Below are 17,909 nucleotides of genomic sequence, written 5' to 3' on the forward strand. Positions count from 1 at the left end.
GCTTGGAGGAAATGGTCAAAGAAAACTACCACCTAAAATGTGATGATTTATGAAATAGTATGTCCTATCTCAGTGAACACTCTCTGGAACAAAAAATAAAAATAAAAGTGTTACTATATTTTGAAGAACTAGCCCTATGATCATTGGCAGACTAAGATGAGTGGTATATTGAATTGGATTGTGGGTTGGGCAAAGCCCTCAAACTGGCACATGATCTGCCACCATAGTCACTGCTTCATTGGCTCTCTGGAGCAGCTTAATCCCCAGCTTTCTGTTCTAGCCATCTGTCTTAGGTGTTACTACAAGGAGACCTCAGAGAAGCAATAGCGATTTGCATGTGCCGTGATTTTGCTTTGGTCAGCCTTAAGTCAGTTTATTTAAGTCAAGATTGACTGGCAACAATTTTTCAGGGTTTCAAATCGGAGTCCCTCCCAACCTTACCTGGAGCTGCTTGGAATCTAGCCTGGAACCTTCTATATATGAAGCAGATGTTTTGCATTGAGTTATGCAATATTCTTTTCTTTTTGCTGTGGATTTCTACCACTTTGATACAAAAGATAGTAGGACTTGTTGAAATCTGACAGAGGAACCTTTGTGATTAAGAATAGAAAGCAATATACTCCACTGTAACTCTACTTAATTTAGGGCGCAGGGCTTTGAGGAAAACAAGCCATCCCCAGGAAGCAACGCTTTTGAGAAGATAACATTGCCTGAAATATGAACTAGGAATCTGTGAGAGATGCTTACATATAATATTTATGTACATACATATAGGTTAAGATCTATCATTTGTTCCATCAAGTATACTGAAGGAAGAAGCATGAACAATATTGTTTTGCAGGGACATATCCCTGCAAAACAATATTGCCTGAATTAATGATTTTTTTAAAAAAAAATATATTTTAAGCCCATGTTTGTATGGAAAAGGTGTTTTTCTGCTACTAGCACCAGATATTTCTTATATAGTAAATGTACCTTGGGAACCTTTTCAGAGGACAGGCATCATTGTATAATCATTGTATGTTGGGGCCAACACCAAAATTAAATAGGTGAAATTAAATAAGGAAGATGTTTTCAATTTTTAATCTGTTATGCAGCATTCCATATATATGTACTGTATATATGGACCAGTGACCAGTGATACAGTTGTCTTCATACTTACCCAAGGATAGGTTTCACTGTATTTAATAGGACTTAGCTGCATCAGATTGTGCTTCAAATAAACAAGTTTCAGTGAATCAGTATATGATTACATAACACTAATAGTAAGCATTTTCCTGTAGTAGATTCTTTCTTATTTTTACCAATAATTTTAAAACCTTTCATCCAGGTATTATAAGATGACTGTTGTTCTTTAAGCAATACAATGCCCCTTTTCTCTTTTTTTTAAAACAAAATTCATCCTTTTATTTTATAATAGATATTATAAATAATTGAAAGTGTGCATGCAGTCAACTGCATATTATACAAGCAATATCTATGTTAATAACTGTTTTCTTTGGCAGGCCAGAATCCAGCTGGACATGCAATATTTACATATCAAAATCCATTGTTCATGTTCAAGTCATATTGAATGCAAGTGAAAATATATTTTTATATTTATAATTTATATATACACCTACACAAACTACAACTCTGCATTTATCTCTTTTTCTTTGGGTCTGTGGGTCTGTATCTATACAGACAAACCAACACTCTTACAAACGCTCACACACAGACATGTGTTTGTACATCTGTGTAGGAGTATGCGTGCATGCCCATTTCACAGCATTACGCTTGGTATACAAAGAAAAATAGGAATATATTAAAAGTGAATTTCATCCTTTTCTGACTCAGGTGACACTGGCCTTGAGACACTAAAAATGTCCTGACAAGGTATTTGTGATGGTAGCTGAGGAGATAAATGTGATTTTGAAGATGGTGTCTGCGATGTGTTCTTTTCAGACAAGATTTTTAAAATGTCTGCCACCTGCTTCTCCAGGATAGCCATCCGGCTGCTTATCAGCTGGATATCTTCCTTGAGTTCGTGTTTGATCTCCTGGAGCGTAGTTTGTAAGGCTTGTTCTGGGATAGGGTAAAAGGGGTGTTTTGTATCTGGTTGACATGGGCTGTGCTCTAGGGGGCTACGGTTCTCCCCAGCTTTGTCCAAACGAAGGTCACTTTTTGTGATCCCACTGTCACAGGAGTCTGTTTTCCTCAGTGGGTTTTTTGTTACATTTTCTGAGTCAATGCTCTTGGGGTCCTCTGACAACAGCCCCATCGACTCTGCCTTGGTGACATTATTCCACTCTTCCTTTTTCTCTTCCTGGCCTGCCATGTTGTTCTTTAATCGAAGCCATCCTTTCCCATTGCCGTTTTTCATCCTGACAGGGCTGGTAACTTTGAGACATTTGGGGTCACCATTGCTATTAGGTTTGAGTTCTGTGGCATCCCTGTTGTTTGGTTTGACCACCTCATTGGTTTTCACATATGACAATGATGTCTGGATGGGTGTAATTTGAGATACTGTGACCACACTTGTGCCAGTGATGGCAGCACCGTTCTGCATGGTTCGGGTGTCCACCTGGAGGGTATTCCTCTCAGGATCAATGATTGTCGTCCCTTGGTTCCGCATTTCCTTCTGCTGTTTGAATTTCTGGAAGAGCTTCCTGACAGGGTGGTCCACAGGGATGCTCAAGGTCACTTCATTCTTTTGTCGCAGGCGCTCCTCCTCTTCTTTCTTGACATCACTGATTTTTCGGAAAATAATCTGCAATGAAGGGAAATAAACAAGTTATATGGTAAGAAGGAAATGAACTTTTGTGAGTGAAGCAGCTATATTTTCAACATGAACATATATTACAAGTTTAATAAGAGTAATGCTTCCTTACTTGTTTTTTTTTTAATAAATTTATTGAAAGTGAATTTAAAGATATTTGGCCAACACAAACTAGATGATGGATACAGATATCTAAATTTAGTTTATCCGTTTTTTGTAACTGCATAATCCCCCAACCTTATGTACTGCATCATACTCTGCTATTTTATAACCTTTCCTGGGGAAAGTTAGAGCTTATTTCCCCTAATGATGACATTCACACAAAAGCACAACAACAAAAACATCTATTTATTTAGGACAAGTTCCAATGAAGACAGAAAAATATAAACCCATATAGGATTCTGCAGCAGGGATTTTGTAAATAGGTTGTGGTACACTATAATTAGACCACTCTTGAGCATGGCCTAAAATAAACTCACCATAGTAGTTCCAGAAGCTAATGAAATACCTCCATTTAATACAAAGATATATGATAAATGGAGAAATTATAAACAACCTTACAAAGGTTTACCAGGAAGAAACTATAACTGAAACTGGTAGGACTTAAGGCCCTGCTCACAATATATTATAAAGGTTCTTACAGCAATTAAATCTATTGGCATTTCAATAATGTTGTACAGAAGGCAAGAGTGTTTTTGACAAAACCACAATGAACGAGTAGGATAGGAATCTGATATGCTGAAAATTAATCCAGAATATCAGTTGAGTGATCAAAGTTGCCTTTATTCTAAATAAAAGAATGAAAGTGTATCCAATATAATAAGGAAACAATGAGAGCCTGCAGTTTTTGCAATTGTTCGCAATAATTTAGGACTTCAAGTTATGCCAGTTAGAATCTATCAAGGAGGAGGAGGAGGAGAAGGAGGAGGGAGGGGAAGGGGGGAGGAGGGGGAAAAACAGGTTGATGATTTTATCTCTTTGATATGACCCAAATAGAGAATAGACAGATATTCATTTAAGAGCTGCGTTTCCTTCCTTTGACTGCTGCTTTCTGCAGTCCAAGCTGCAGGGGACAGCAAATAAAAATTTTAATTATATGTCACTCTCTCTCTCTTGCTACAGCTGGTGCTCTGGACAAGTTACAAAACACAAGCATGTATTCAGCAATGCTAGAGTTTGCAAAAAATATCAACAAAAACAACATGATACAAAAATATTAAAGTAATTTTAGGGAAAAAATGGTGGTGAGGTTGAGGAGAGTTAAGAAAATGAGCAGAGGATAGAGAGACTGCACAAATTTTAAATATCTATGGAGATTCTCATTCATCCAGGTCAAGGTTGTCCCAAAGGTGCTTTTTCAAGAGGCAACTGGACGTTTTTGTTATTCTTTGAAGACATTTTGCTTCCCATCCAAGAAGTTTCTTCAGCTTTGACTAGATGGTGGGGAATGGAAGGATTTATATTCCTTGCAGAAAGTTGGTAATTTACATTCTTTTAGAGAGTCGTTGAGGCCATCTGGAGGTTTATCTGTGTCCTCAGTGTCACCTAAGTGGTGCAAATGGGTGTAGAGCTTTACTGGAACTAGCTGAAAGGATTGTGTTGTAGACTGGAGATAGATGATGTCATATCCCTCCTCCTCTGTTGAGAGAGGGCTCTTCAATTTTGATATAGATGGGCTTTGACTCCTCTTTCAAACCAGAGTCTTCTCTGTCCAAAATGTGGACTTCACTGTCTTCAAGAGTGGCCTTTTTCTTTTAAATGCAGTTGGAGTGCTGAATCTTGTCCTGATGGATTTGTTCTCCTATTTTGTGCCATGCGTTTATAAAGTGGTTGTTTTGTTTCTCCAATGTACAGATCTGCAAAACAACCACTTCATAAATGCATGGCACAAAATAGGAGAACAAACTGATAATAGGTGCCATTGAGCAGTACTTGTCCTCAGCTTATTTTGAGCTATGAAAAGCAGATTTTAGGCCCTTGGATACACACCAAGTATAGGATCTGCCAGTAAACAGTGATCTTTCCTGAGGCTTCACCTGTTACTTTATGGATTGCAGTGCCAGAGACAATACTAATTTCAATATGAAAAATCATGCCACAGAAGTCTTCAGTCAACTTTTGACAGAACACATAGTTTTAGAATATCTCTCGATTAAAATATGCAAGACTTAGGGACAGCAGAAAATTGCAAATGGAAATCACATTACCCGGAATACTGCAACTGTCACAAATAGATATCTGTTGCCAAGCATCCAAATTTTGATCATGTGATCACAGGGATGCTGCAACAGTTAAAAGTATGAAAAATGGTTATAAGTCCCTTTTTTCTTCAAGTGGCATTGTAACTTTGAACTTTCAATTAGATGTAAGTTGAGAACTACCTGTATCCATGGTGTTCTTAGGACTCTTCTCCAACACCAAAGTTCAATAGTCTTTCTATTCAACTTTTACTTCCATAAAATGTCACAGGAAACACCATTGGCTACACCATTCTGTCTTGTAGGTATCGACTTATTACAACATCTCAATATTTTTCCAAAGTCCTTCAAAGCTATTCTCTCAAATGCTAGCCTACAACAAATTTATTGACCGCTGCTTGATGGATGATCCTGAAAGGCAGAAGCCATCTACCATTTCAATATATCCATTGTCAGCAGGCTGTGGTACTTGTCATTACTTCTGTCTTTGTTATATTTACTTTGAATCACATTTTTCACCGTATTAGTTAATTGTTATTATTAGAGCTTGCCATTCCTTTGCATTTTTGGCTTTCAGAGTAGTGACATCAGCATAGTACAGATTATTGATAGTTCTTCCTCCAGTTTTAAAACCATGTTCATTTTCTTTCAATCCAACTTCCCTTAATATATATTCTGTATAAAAATTAAATAAATACGGGAGAGTATACTTGTCTCATTCCTTTGCCAATTTGAACTCAGACTGTTTCACCATGTTCTGTCTGTACTGTATCTTCCTGACCTGTCTATATATTTCGCATGAGAACAATTAAATTTTGTGGGATTTTATAGCTTGATGTGATTGACACACAAAAAAAGCCTCTGTAAAATCAACGAAGCACATACTGTCTTCTTTTTGATATTCTTTGGCTTTCAATTATCCAGTATGTATCAGCAATAATGTCACCTGTTCCTCTTCTTTTTGTAACGCCAGATTGAACATTTGGCATCTCATTTTCATATAGGGCTCTAATCTGCATTGGATTATTGTAAACATTATTTTGCTAGCATGTGAAATTAAAGATAATGTAGAATACTTCGTAGTCCATCAATTCCTATAGCCTTCTGAAAATGCTGATTTAACTTAATTTAACTTAAAGCCGAGGTGGCACAGTGGTTAGAGTGCAGTACTGCAGCTACTTTAGCTGACTGCTAGTTCAGCAGATTAGCGGATCAAATCTCACCAGCTCAAGGTTGACTCATCCTTCCATCCTTCTGAGGTGGGTAAAATGAGGACCCAGATTGTTGGGGGCAATATGCTATTTAGTATACTGTCTTTGGTGTAAGCCGCCCAGAGTCCTCGGAGAGTGGGCGGCATAGAAATATGACTAATAATAAATATGATTAATAAAATAATTATTTAGTACTAGAGATTCTTGTAGATAAGAAATACCTTTTAAATACTTTGGATATTAGCCTCTCTACTGCACAGTATTTCAGCATACTCCTTCCATCTTTCTTTGAACTTTAAATTGGTTACTATCTATTCTTTAGCATACCATTTCAAGGTTGGAAACTCCTCCTTAGTTAAGAAGATGTCTATTTCCATCTTCAATATCTTTATAGATATTGTTGTAATACTGGGGTGGGTTTTGTTTTTTTTGTTTTTGTCTCTTCTAACAGCTCTTTGAAACTGTTTCTTAAGTTCCTTCCTTCGATTTTTGTCTTTCCTGACTTCTCTTCTTGGCAATTTTCACGATTTGTTGTGACAATCTGGTTTGCTTTTTTTCTGTTTCTTCATTTTTAGCAGGCTTTTAGTTCATTCCACAGTTTATCTGGTCTTCTATCAATGAGGTTCAGGCTTTGAAGTAATTCCTGATGTTCTCACTGAAAATTGTGGTTACATGTTCAGGATCATATTGTACAAACTGATTTACTTTCTTCTTCCATATGAAGTTCATTATCTGCTCTAAGGTCAGTACCTGGCCATGTCTTCCTCACATATTTTAGATAAATGAAATCTAATTCAACCTAAACTTTAAATCCATCCTGGCACCAGTCTCATTTCAAGCAAAACTTGGATATTCTGTGAGAACTATGTGAACAAGCAGCTTGTCCCTAACATAGGATGGTTCAGTGGAGATCAGCCCAGAGAAACACACTAAAATTTGGGCCACTCAGTGTAGTCCTGATAATAAAACAACAAAAGCACTAATTAAAGTCAGCTCCAGAAACTGGCATAGCACATATATTTTGGCCTTTTTGTCTAGTTGTTGGTCAGCATTTAAAAATTGCCTTAGAACAAGGTAGGCAGACCATTCTGCTTCTACCATTGACCAACCAGCTATTTCTGTACTTCAGAAAAGTAATTCAGCAACAGACATACATCTTCTGCTGGAGGAAGAAATGAATACTATGTAGGGGCCTAGAAATCTATACTTCAGACTTCAAGAGCTGAGATGATTAAGTGGGTGGGATCCTGATACATCATTTACTATGAGTTCCTTTGCCATTTAATGTGCACAGGTCCCCAAATAATCTTTTCCATATCACTGTTTCCAAAATTCTTACTTGTTCTTAAATTTCCTTAGTCTACTAACTTTTGGTGTCCTGTTGTTAGGCCAGACCTGATGGGTAAATTAGTTAGTTACATGAGTCCTTGTGTGGTTGTCTTTGAGGATAGTGTAACCTCATACTTTGATTCATGCTTTAGAATTAGAACCTATGTGTCTTGGAACCAGGTTATTTGAAGGATTGTCTTGTCCTAGTTAATCTACTTGTCCCACCAGAGCAGTGAAGTGGAGTATGTTAAGGAAGTCTATCTAGTAAGACCAAGAAGAGCCTTCTTTGTGGTGGCTCCTTGCCTGTGGAATATCATCTCCAAAGAAATAAGATTGGAACCCATCTTGGTACTCTTTCAAAAGGCCCTGAAGACATGGTTTTGCCAATGGGCATCAGGACCCCAGGGTGGTATGAAGCCCACCATACTTGTTGTTGCTAGGGGATGGGGTTCATCGGGTTTTGTATTTGAGATATTACTTCTGTAAGCCACTTGGAGTCATCATGAGTAAGTTGGGCAGTCATATAATTTTTCTAAATGAATTATTTTTTAAAAAACAATTGGCTTGAACAAGCTTCCCAGGAGGACAACACAAAGCAGATTGTCCTCCTTTCCAAATTCATAAGTTCTTACATGGCCTTACTTAACATTTAGCACATACCACTTTTTAGCTCCAACCCATATTTCTAGAAAATCTTTGAAGTACATCTTTTTTATTATGCAGTTTATAAGGGTTTACACAGCAAAAATGAAGTCTTACAAAAATTTAATTCCATGCAAACAGGAATCCCCAAATTGATCTATAATCAAGATGGTTTTGCAGTTAAAACATTACGGTCATGATTGATTTCCAAAATGCAATTGTTGTTCAGTAGACAACTGAAAAGCATTATATTGCAATTTCTGCTGTGTTGATAATGTGATCTTGAGAACCACAACTCCATGACTGTGAGAGAAAAAAGATTTGCTTAAAAGGCCATGTGATTTTAGTTGTTGTTGGATATATTGGTTTAGTTTAATTTTCTGTCTGCAAATGAACACACATCTGAATCATCCATCTTTTGTTCCTATTCATTTGATGCTTTAATTTTTTAAAAAATAAATAAATAAAAGGAGTCAGTTCATTCCTGCTCACAAATCTCTTGGACGATGTTTAGGGGAATAAGCATCATTGCCTGATTCTGTAAAAATTGTCCATCTCTGGCCTACCAATAGGTGACAACAATATCACCAGAAACTCAACTTGAAGCCCATTATGCCAGCAGCACGTAGAAGCCATTGTTTCTGAAAGAAATGCCACCAAAATAATAGGAGACTTAAGAAAGAGATTTTGTGGATGGAAAATAGAATAAAGGTTCAACTATATACTACAGTATGTTTTGAATACTGTGTTAGCTAGTATAGTGACAGAAAAAGACCTGTGTAGGACCTATCAAAGACCTATCATTGATTCCATCATTTCATATATTGGTGTTTCTAACTAAATATGTTTTCTTCAATTTATATCTTTGTAAGTTTTATTTCAACTAAGCGTCATGGGGTCTATGTCAAGGTGACATGAACTATCCACTCTAACACCATGATTATATTAGAAATATACATCAGTTTTATAATGTTTACATAAAGGGTCAATACATTTTCATGCAGGGTGGACAATGGTGTGATCTTGGGGAATGTACAGGAAAGCAAGGAAGGGACATTTTTAACGCCCATAATTTTACAAGGTCTTCCGGATCTCATGTAGGGTTATATAGGTGATTGTTTAACATATACTGTTCCCCCAAACAGTATTCATACAATTCCATTTTCAACCAATTAAATTGGTTGAAAATAAACTTTTGTTGAGATGTTTCCAGCTAAGAAACTGCAAATGCAAGTTGTGAGAGAAAACCTCATTCGTAATGCATTATTCAAACAGTGAACTGAGCATGGTTTTGTTTTTGCAAATGAAATGCTAACTTTCCTGGACAAAAATAAGTAATCCCCATTATGTAACACAGACTATTGATGTACAGCACCAATCAACAGTTAGCATACATGACTGTTTAAAAGGTCTGGGCATTTCAGTTTTACAAAATGTACCAATGCTTAAACATAATATGTTATATAAAATTATTTATAAGGCAGTTTTGTAGGCACAGAACTGCTAGATACTGGTTTAAATAAAAATAAGGGGATTTCAAAATATCAAGTCAAAATTGCTAAAAATGATAGAAATTCATTTTTTTTAAAAAATGTATATAAGATTAAAATCATATTTGCATAAACTAAAGTTCAAATTCACCACATCCCCATTTTGAGCATTTTTACTGAGACCAAATTGGAAAGGTTGTTGACTACCTTCCAAAGGTAGATCATACACAGAAGCAAGAGGAAAGTTTCTTCTTATTTTCCAGTCCTCTATTTCAGAATCAAACTAAAATGGTCAGTGCCAGATTGTATAGCAAATTTTCACTCTTGGCTCCTACAACTTTCTCTGTTCTCTGTTCTACCCACATCATTACAAGCCATGCATGTGCCACACCATAACCTTGGAGTGTCTACAGGAGATGATAAAAATAAAACGAAAAATGGTGATCACAACTTATTTATCATGAAATTTATTTGCCGCCCATCTCATTTCAAAGCAACTCTGGGCAGCTTACAACAATGGTGCAATCGAATTGCTGAATGTGTTTTATGTACAAAAAAAAAAATTGGTGGAGGATTGATTGTATTGTCATGGCTGTCATCTTGATTTTTTTGATCATGCCTGTCAGAGGTGAAAAGGAGAATTTCTATGTGGTTAATGAAAAAAAAAACAACCCAATTAATTCAGACATCTTCTATTCATACAGATGATATGTGTGCAATTTTAAACCTTAAATCTGTGTGCATTGTGGCTGAAAAATATTCTCATCTTTATTTGACAGAGAACTGGTCCGGCATATTTTGCCTTGCCTATCAGCAATCTAATTCCTTTTATGCAATCAAAGATAACTGTGTGTGGGATGACTATGCCCAGAGCTATAAAGCAGCTCAACTACAACAACAAAAATAATATGAGAAGTAAGTAAACAAGTCTAATGATGCCATTAAGTGAGGCAATAATGAAGGGCTTGGTGGACTGGTTTGGATTTTTTTTTTGTTACATTTTGTTTCATTATGCTTCTGTAAAAATTGGAGAACATTATAAAATGCTACTGGGAGGTGCTGAAGAGGCTGAATAAAAAAAGCAATTTTACATGGAGCCGCTGGCGTTAGAAATGGCTAGGAACCATGAGAGGAAATTTGGTTAATTATGCCAGGGTCTCATTGTCTGCTGCTGTACACAGATTGACATGAAAGAAATGTTTTCCAAGTACCTAGGATTTGCCCAGAAAGAGGACAATACTTACTCAACCTTGTCAGGTTGCAAAAGCTAAGCAAGGATGAATCCAGGGAATATCTGTATGAGAAAGAACCATGAAACACCAGGGCAGCATTCCATGCTGGGAAATCAGTAGGACAGCCCAGAAAAAGGCAAGAACAAACCAGTTATGTAGTGCCAGCAAGAAAACTATCCAGTTTTCCATGAATATAACTATCAGGAGTTGATCTCAACTCAAGGGAGTCATTCCACTTTTGAACCAGGATTTATCATCCATGGAACAATAATAACTCTGTAAGAAAAAGTGTTTCAGTAATATTGTAACAGGCATTATGACAAACCTGCCTTTAATCGTGGCTTCTTGCTGATTTATTCCTATACCGCTACTATTGGTTCAATGTATCCATTGTTTAAATACAAGAAGTTAGGGACTCTTAAATGAAACTGAATGATGGTAGATCTTATGGCATTTTTTAAAAAAAACCTAAACAATTTGAGTTTGCTTTCCTGACAGTTGGTAATAGTTGTGATTCTCATAGATCAAGTGGCAGTAGCCAAAGAAGCTTGCTAAAGAACAAAAGAGGAAGAAGGATACTACAGAGCATTCACACACCAATACAGAAGGCACAGTTGGGATGCTATGAGCTGAGGGCAAAAAATGTGAAGACCAAAGATTTACTTGCTTTCTTAAGAAAGGGGAGACTGCAAATGACAAATTTTGGTGTTAATCTTGGTATCAACAGTAGAGACCTTCAAATTTCTAGGTTCTACCATCTCATGACCTAAAATGGACACCCAACATAAAAAACGTCATCAAAAAAGCACAACAAAAAATATTCTTTCTGCGCCAACTCAGAAAGCTCAAACTGCCCAAGGAGCTGCTGATACAGTTCTACAGAGGAATTATTGAGTCTGTCATCTGCACCTCCATAACTGTCTGGTTTGTTTCTGCAACCCAACAAGACAGACACAGACTTCAGAGGATAATTAGAACTGCAGAAAAAACAATTACTACCAACCTGCCTTCCATTGAGGACCTGTATACTGCACGAGTCAAAAAGAGGGCTGTGAACATATTTACAGACCTCTCGCATCCTGGACATAAATTGTTTCAACTCCTACCCTCAAAACGACGCTATAGAGCATTGCACACCAGAACAACTAGACACAAGAACAGTTTTTTCCCGAACGCCATCACTCTGCTAAACAAATAATTCCCCCAACACTGTCAAACTAGTTACTAAGTCTGCATTACTATTAATCTTCTCATTGTTCCTATCACCCATCTCCTCCCACTTATGACTGTATGACTATAACCTTGTTGCTGGTATCCTTAAGATTTATATTGACTATCCTATGGGTATCCTATGACTATCATTAAGTGTTGTACCTTATGATTCTTGGCGAATGTATCTTTTCTTTTATGTACACCAAGAGCGTATGCGCCAAGACAAATTCCTTGTGTGTCCAATCACACTTGGCCAATAAAGAATTCTATTCTATTCTATTCTATTCTATTCTATTCTATTCTATTCTATTCTATTCTATTCTATTCTATTCTATTCTATTCTAGCTGCCCACTGGAGACAGGAAGAATTCTGGGAAGGAAAAGAACCGGATGGAGTTTTGGAAGTTGCCTAGCAATCAACTGGATGTAGATAGCAAATGGCTGCTGCTGATGTGTTGTTAGAGTTAGTACAGAATAACAGGGCTGGCAGAGTGAAATTGGATTGAAGAGAATTGTTTGGCACTATCCAAAGCCTGATAAAGAACAAAAGAGAAAGAAGAATACTGTGGAGCATTTACACACCAATGCAGAAGGCACAGTTGGGATGCTACGAGTGGAGGGCAAAAGATGTGAAGATCAACGGTTTACCTGCCAGAAGAAATCCATCAGACAACAAACTGTCAGCCATAATCAAGTAAAAGAATCACAACTAGGCTCCCTAAGCTCGTCCTTAACTTTATATTCCTATGCTTACATATATACATGTTCATATTTTTAATCAGCATTTTGAAATGCCTGTATTTTCTTATGAAATATTTGACCTAGGAAGAACTCAACCAACTAATTCAGAGAATATATAAACTGATATATTGGATGTAGGAACTGATGTAGGAATACTATAATCTACATGCCACTATAAGAACTAAGAATTATCTCAGCTTGTTTAATCAAATTCTCTAGCAAAACCTAGTACCATGCAATTCTATGAAAATAAGTCCTATAATATTCAGTAGAGGTTATTTCAGGGATGTATGAATAAATTTACAGCTGCTGTGTTTAACTGGATTTAACTGGATTTTCTAGAAGTATATTTCCTTTGTCTCAATATGTTGTTTTTCATTTGTTTTTCAGATGTACATCACTTTATGTTAATCAGAAATTATTTTAACACTGTACTATAGGCTTCTGTTTTGCAGATGAGAGCTAGGAAATGGAAGCTGGTATACTGATATGCAATGATATACATAATGCATTCATGGCAAAATTTGCACTTTCTGAACTTCCTATTTTCAGCTATAGTATAATTGCATTTTCTCCAGCAAATTGGCTGATGGACCATAAAAATGGTGTGAGGTTATTCCAACTATGGAGAAGAAAGTCTACTAGCTCAACAAAATAATCACATAAAGATCCGATGGCAGATTTTTTAAAAAGGGAATAATTTGCATGGCATTAGATTGATGAGATTGGCTATCAAAGACTAATTATAATTAAATATTATCTCCTGTATTAGAGGCAATATTATCTGAACACCAGCTGCTAGGAAACTTGTCCAAGAGATTGATATTACATTCCTGTTTTGCTTGTGAGCTTCTCAGAGGCCACTGTAGGCTCAGAATAATAGATTATTAGGTGAGAAAAAGTTTTGACAATAAACATGTGCTAGTATTTAAGGCTCTTTTCCTCTAATTTCCTCACAAAATGATCACACAATTACTTGGGTTGATGCACTGATGATGTTACCTAATTTGGTAATGAAAAATCTGCAAGAAAACCACCAAGCTCAGAGACCACTAAGGACACCAAGTTCAGCCCTGAGCTACAAATATTCTCTTCTATTGGTACCTGAGTTCAGTTGGAAGTGTGCCTGGAAGTTGCATTGACTCTTCAGCACCTGATAATTTACTGACTCCAAGGGATGGAAAGTTAGGGTTTCATTCTATCTCTCTCCCTCTTCCAATTTCTTTGTGAACTTCTTACTAAAGTGAGAGAGCTTCCTTTTAGCTTTTATCTTTAGAGATGTAGAATTATAGAACCATAGAAATGGAAGATAGGGGTGGGATAGCTCAGTAAAGATGCTGAGTTTGTCATTAGAAAGCTGATGGCCAGGTTCAAGATCCAAGTGACATGTGATGGGGTGAGCTCCCATTACTTGCCTCAGCTCCTGCCCACCTAGCAGTTTGAAAGCATGTAAATGTGAGTAGATAAATAGGTACCACTTCAGTGCAAAGGTAACAGTGTATTAAAACCATAACAACAATGTCAATCAATCACAGCAGTCCCTCCCACAACCATCTCCCAAGAGAGAATGTCCTTCTCCTCTGACCATATTTTATCTTCCAGTTACAACATTTGGCCCTAAGTCTATATGGTATTGCCAACCACCTTTTTCTAAAATCACTAAATGGAAATTATTTGGCGGCCAGAATGAGGAGCTGCAAATAATTAAAAGGCCTCTGGCATGCTATATGCTAAGTTCCTTCTGCTTTGTTTTACCTATTTCTCATCCCATTAAGTAAAAAACTATAATGGGAGAACTAAAGTGTTACATTTTTGTTCCTATTAAACTCCATTTCAAATTGCTTTGCTTTTCAATTTGGTCTTTAAAGCAAACTATTCCATTATATGTTCCAATTGTCCCCTCAGATAAATTGAGTGCAATCCCCCTTGTTTGATACACCACATTTTTGCCATTAGATAAGCCGTATTAAATTATACAGCAACTTGGGTAGATAAGAGACTTGCTCTTGGTTATACAATGAAAATGGATGACAGCACAATCAGGCAATCTTCCAAATCTGAACATTTTATTAAACATCTGAAGTGTTTCATGTTACCATTTTTGTAGACTAAAAATGATTCTTGCAAACTATTCCTCCATGGGCCGCTTAGAGGAATTGTATATGGAGAAAATCTGGGACATTTTTTTTCTCTAGAGTTGTAATAAGCTTTCTTATTCCACCCATTGTTTGGTTGTGCCACAACTGTGGATTTTTATACACCAGAGCACGATAAGACGGCACTGCCCTGCTCAATTAAAGGGAAGAGGGCCAGCTGTCTGTGTTCATCATAGTCAGATAGACTTCCGTAGACTTCATTACCATCCAGAAGGGTGCAAATTCAACTGATCTGAAGTCATTTCATCCTTCTATTTGAAAATTATTTCTGAAGTTCTCCAGATGTTGGTCTGAAGGCTTTCAGTGGCTCCAAGCAACTTTGCTGTCTCACCATTTGTTCTCAAAGTTCCAAACCTAACCTCAGCCACCAAAGATTTTTTTACTTCTGTAATACAATGTTAGCATTTATTCCCTTGATCTGGACCCCTTAGAAACATGAAGGGAATCAAGAAGCAGCCATTCCCAGTCTCACTGGACAAGAGGAATGCGTTTTCAAGCCCTAATTTTCAAGGCACGAAAGCATCCTGATGGATTAACACCATGGTTAATTTCATACCCATCCTATAAGGAAGAGAAACACAAATGTACAATAGGGGGAAAAAAATCTGACTTTTCACAGAGTGTGAAGTCTTCTTTTCTATGTCTTTTGTCACAGTATTACTGCTTCTTGTCTTGGAAACTAGCCAATTTTTGAAGATGAGTTTTAACTTATTATACTCAAAATTCTTCCTTTTCTTTCCCCATCTATTTTTCCCACCAGAGTTGATGCACAAAATGTTTCCCTTAGGATCCAATTATACTGTGGTTAAAAAAAAACATTGTTTTTCAAAGCCATTGTTTCTTACAGTATTTTGCAGCTGACATTTGGATTATATTCAACTTTATCTCTGATGAATGTTCACATTTTAAGAAGCCTATTGTTTGAAATTTTTTCCCAATGTAAGGGTTTAGCTTTTCTTGCTACTAAGGTCATAATGTTACTGAGTCTTTTATTCACTAGCTTTGGCAATACACATGGTGCCAATTTGTTTTGTTTATCCTAAATGCAACCTGATTATTGTGCCCTGAAATTTCTTCTCTAAATTGGAATAGAAAACTAGTAGTCATGAACCTTTCATCTGAAATTATTCTGTGATTGTGAGTTGGATGAAAAAAGGGAAAATACTTTTTATGGGGAAGGAAGTAACAAAAATGTAAAATTTTACAGAGGCAAGATGGCGATGTTTTTATATTATTATTTTCAATGTATCTATTCCAGATTTACTTCAGTGCTGCTAACAGAGTTATTAGTAATAGCAGTCTACAGCTATTTAGGTTACTATGCATGTCCATAATTTTGCCTTTGCCTTTGTGAGATGGATGATTATATAAATTTGATTAATAAAAATAAATAAATAAATAACCTGGAACTACCAGTGCTGGTTGAAAGGTATATGCCATCCCTGGGCCACAGAAACTGATGGTGAAACCTCCCACCAATGTAAATATTTGCCTTGTTAGAATGATTTGGAAGAATGCTCTTAAGCAATGGTGTCCCAGGTCAGTAGCTATTCAGCTTTGACTTTTACAGTCAATTCTAGAAATACTCATTCCGTGCTTTTAATTGATAGGATGCCCCTAAAATCTTGCATTATCCTAATCACAATTGTTAGAGAAATCACCACAACGAATCTAGTCAACTCTCTTTTTAAATTTTTATTTAGTTCAACTTCCTTTTTTTATCATGCAATTCTGTTCTTGTTGGTTGAAAATGGATGATTATATCTATTTTTTCCCCAAAAAAGGCACCTAGTATATCTCAGCTTCTTTTATCACTGAACAATTATTATGATGATTTACAACTTCACAAGGATGCCTCATAATGGAGAAGAAATGCTTGAGACCAATTGGTTATGAGTTTTACCTATTTAAAGTACTTTGTGTCAGTTTGGGAGCCTCCTTGGTCCTTCCATTGACTTCAGAAGCCTATTCAGGTCTATGAAAGTTCTGAAGAACATAGTTGGAGCAACATGAAGTTAAGCAGTGCAGACTTTGCTCTTTAAAAGAGGTTGGGTGAGGTATTCCTTCATGAAGCAGGATCAAAGCCTGTTTGAGTTCAAGCTGCGTCAAAACAAAGAACCCCTTTAAAGTTTAGCAAAGACCAAATTACTGTCTTTAGCCAAGTTCCTTCATTAGATGCTCTTATATCATAATCTGACCCTGAGCTTCCTCTACATATATTACAGAATTCAGCTGCCTGAACACAATTATTATTGTCTAGTAGATAATTTTTTTCTTTGATTTATTGCTTCATCTTAATGGTCCCTGTAAAGAGATTCTATAAGCACAAAATTTAATCAAATGGAAGCCTTTTAGTAAATCAAGAGCTGGGTTTTACTGATTTGTTTTAGCTTAATGCTTTATATTTAAGTTGGTATCAATTATTGAAAGTAATTCTATTCCTTTACTCAGTACCAGGGACGACTAGTTTTTTCAGTGTGGAATATATATTGGAAACCTCTCACAAAGAAGTTGGTTAAGGCTAGAGGCAGTGTCTAAGAGATGGATCTTATGTTATCTTGTATGAATCAATTCTGAAAACATTTCAGAAAAATCATAAATAAGTCTAACCTCAATTGAAGGAAGAATTTTGAATAATTAATTAGTCTTTTTCAAATGCCAGTAAACGTGGCCGAATTGCTTTACTATATCTGTATCTACTTAGAAGGGTTATCTGTGGAAATTTCACCACATTGGTGAAAGACAATGTTCTCGAAATGTTATTTCCGAATCTGGGTCAGTTCCATGTGGATTGGATCTCTTTGAGATAAGTTTGCAATAGCCATCTGATCAGCCAGTAATGTCACCTGGTCAGCTTTCTGTCCACCTAAGAATGCAAATAATACTCAAAAAGAAACTTAGGGATCACTGGGCATCTTGATCAGATCCTTGAACTCCTTC

General features: G+C 36.5%; 1 protein-coding gene across 2 annotated transcripts in view; it reads right to left on the bottom strand.

Moving 5' to 3' along the window:
* Positions 1-1,373: 1,373 nt before the first annotated feature.
* KCNH5 (potassium voltage-gated channel subfamily H member 5) overlaps positions 1,374-17,909 on the bottom strand; it is a 207,099-nt gene continuing 190,563 nt past the window's right edge. Inside the window, exon 11 of one of the 2 annotated variants that reach the window (XM_034433549.3) lies at positions 1,374-2,749. In XM_034433549.3, coding sequence (XP_034289440.1) covers positions 1,805-2,749 — 945 coding nt within the window. In that variant the 3' untranslated portion in view covers positions 1,374-1,804. The remainder of the gene's footprint in view (positions 2,750-17,909) is intronic. The other variant, XM_034433550.3, reaches the window with a different exon arrangement.

Source organism: Pantherophis guttatus, chromosome 1, assembly GCF_059756535.1.
Source record: "Pantherophis guttatus breed Tessera chromosome 1, ASM5975653v1, whole genome shotgun sequence".
Classification (NCBI taxonomy): domain Eukaryota; kingdom Metazoa; phylum Chordata; class Lepidosauria; order Squamata; family Colubridae; genus Pantherophis; species Pantherophis guttatus.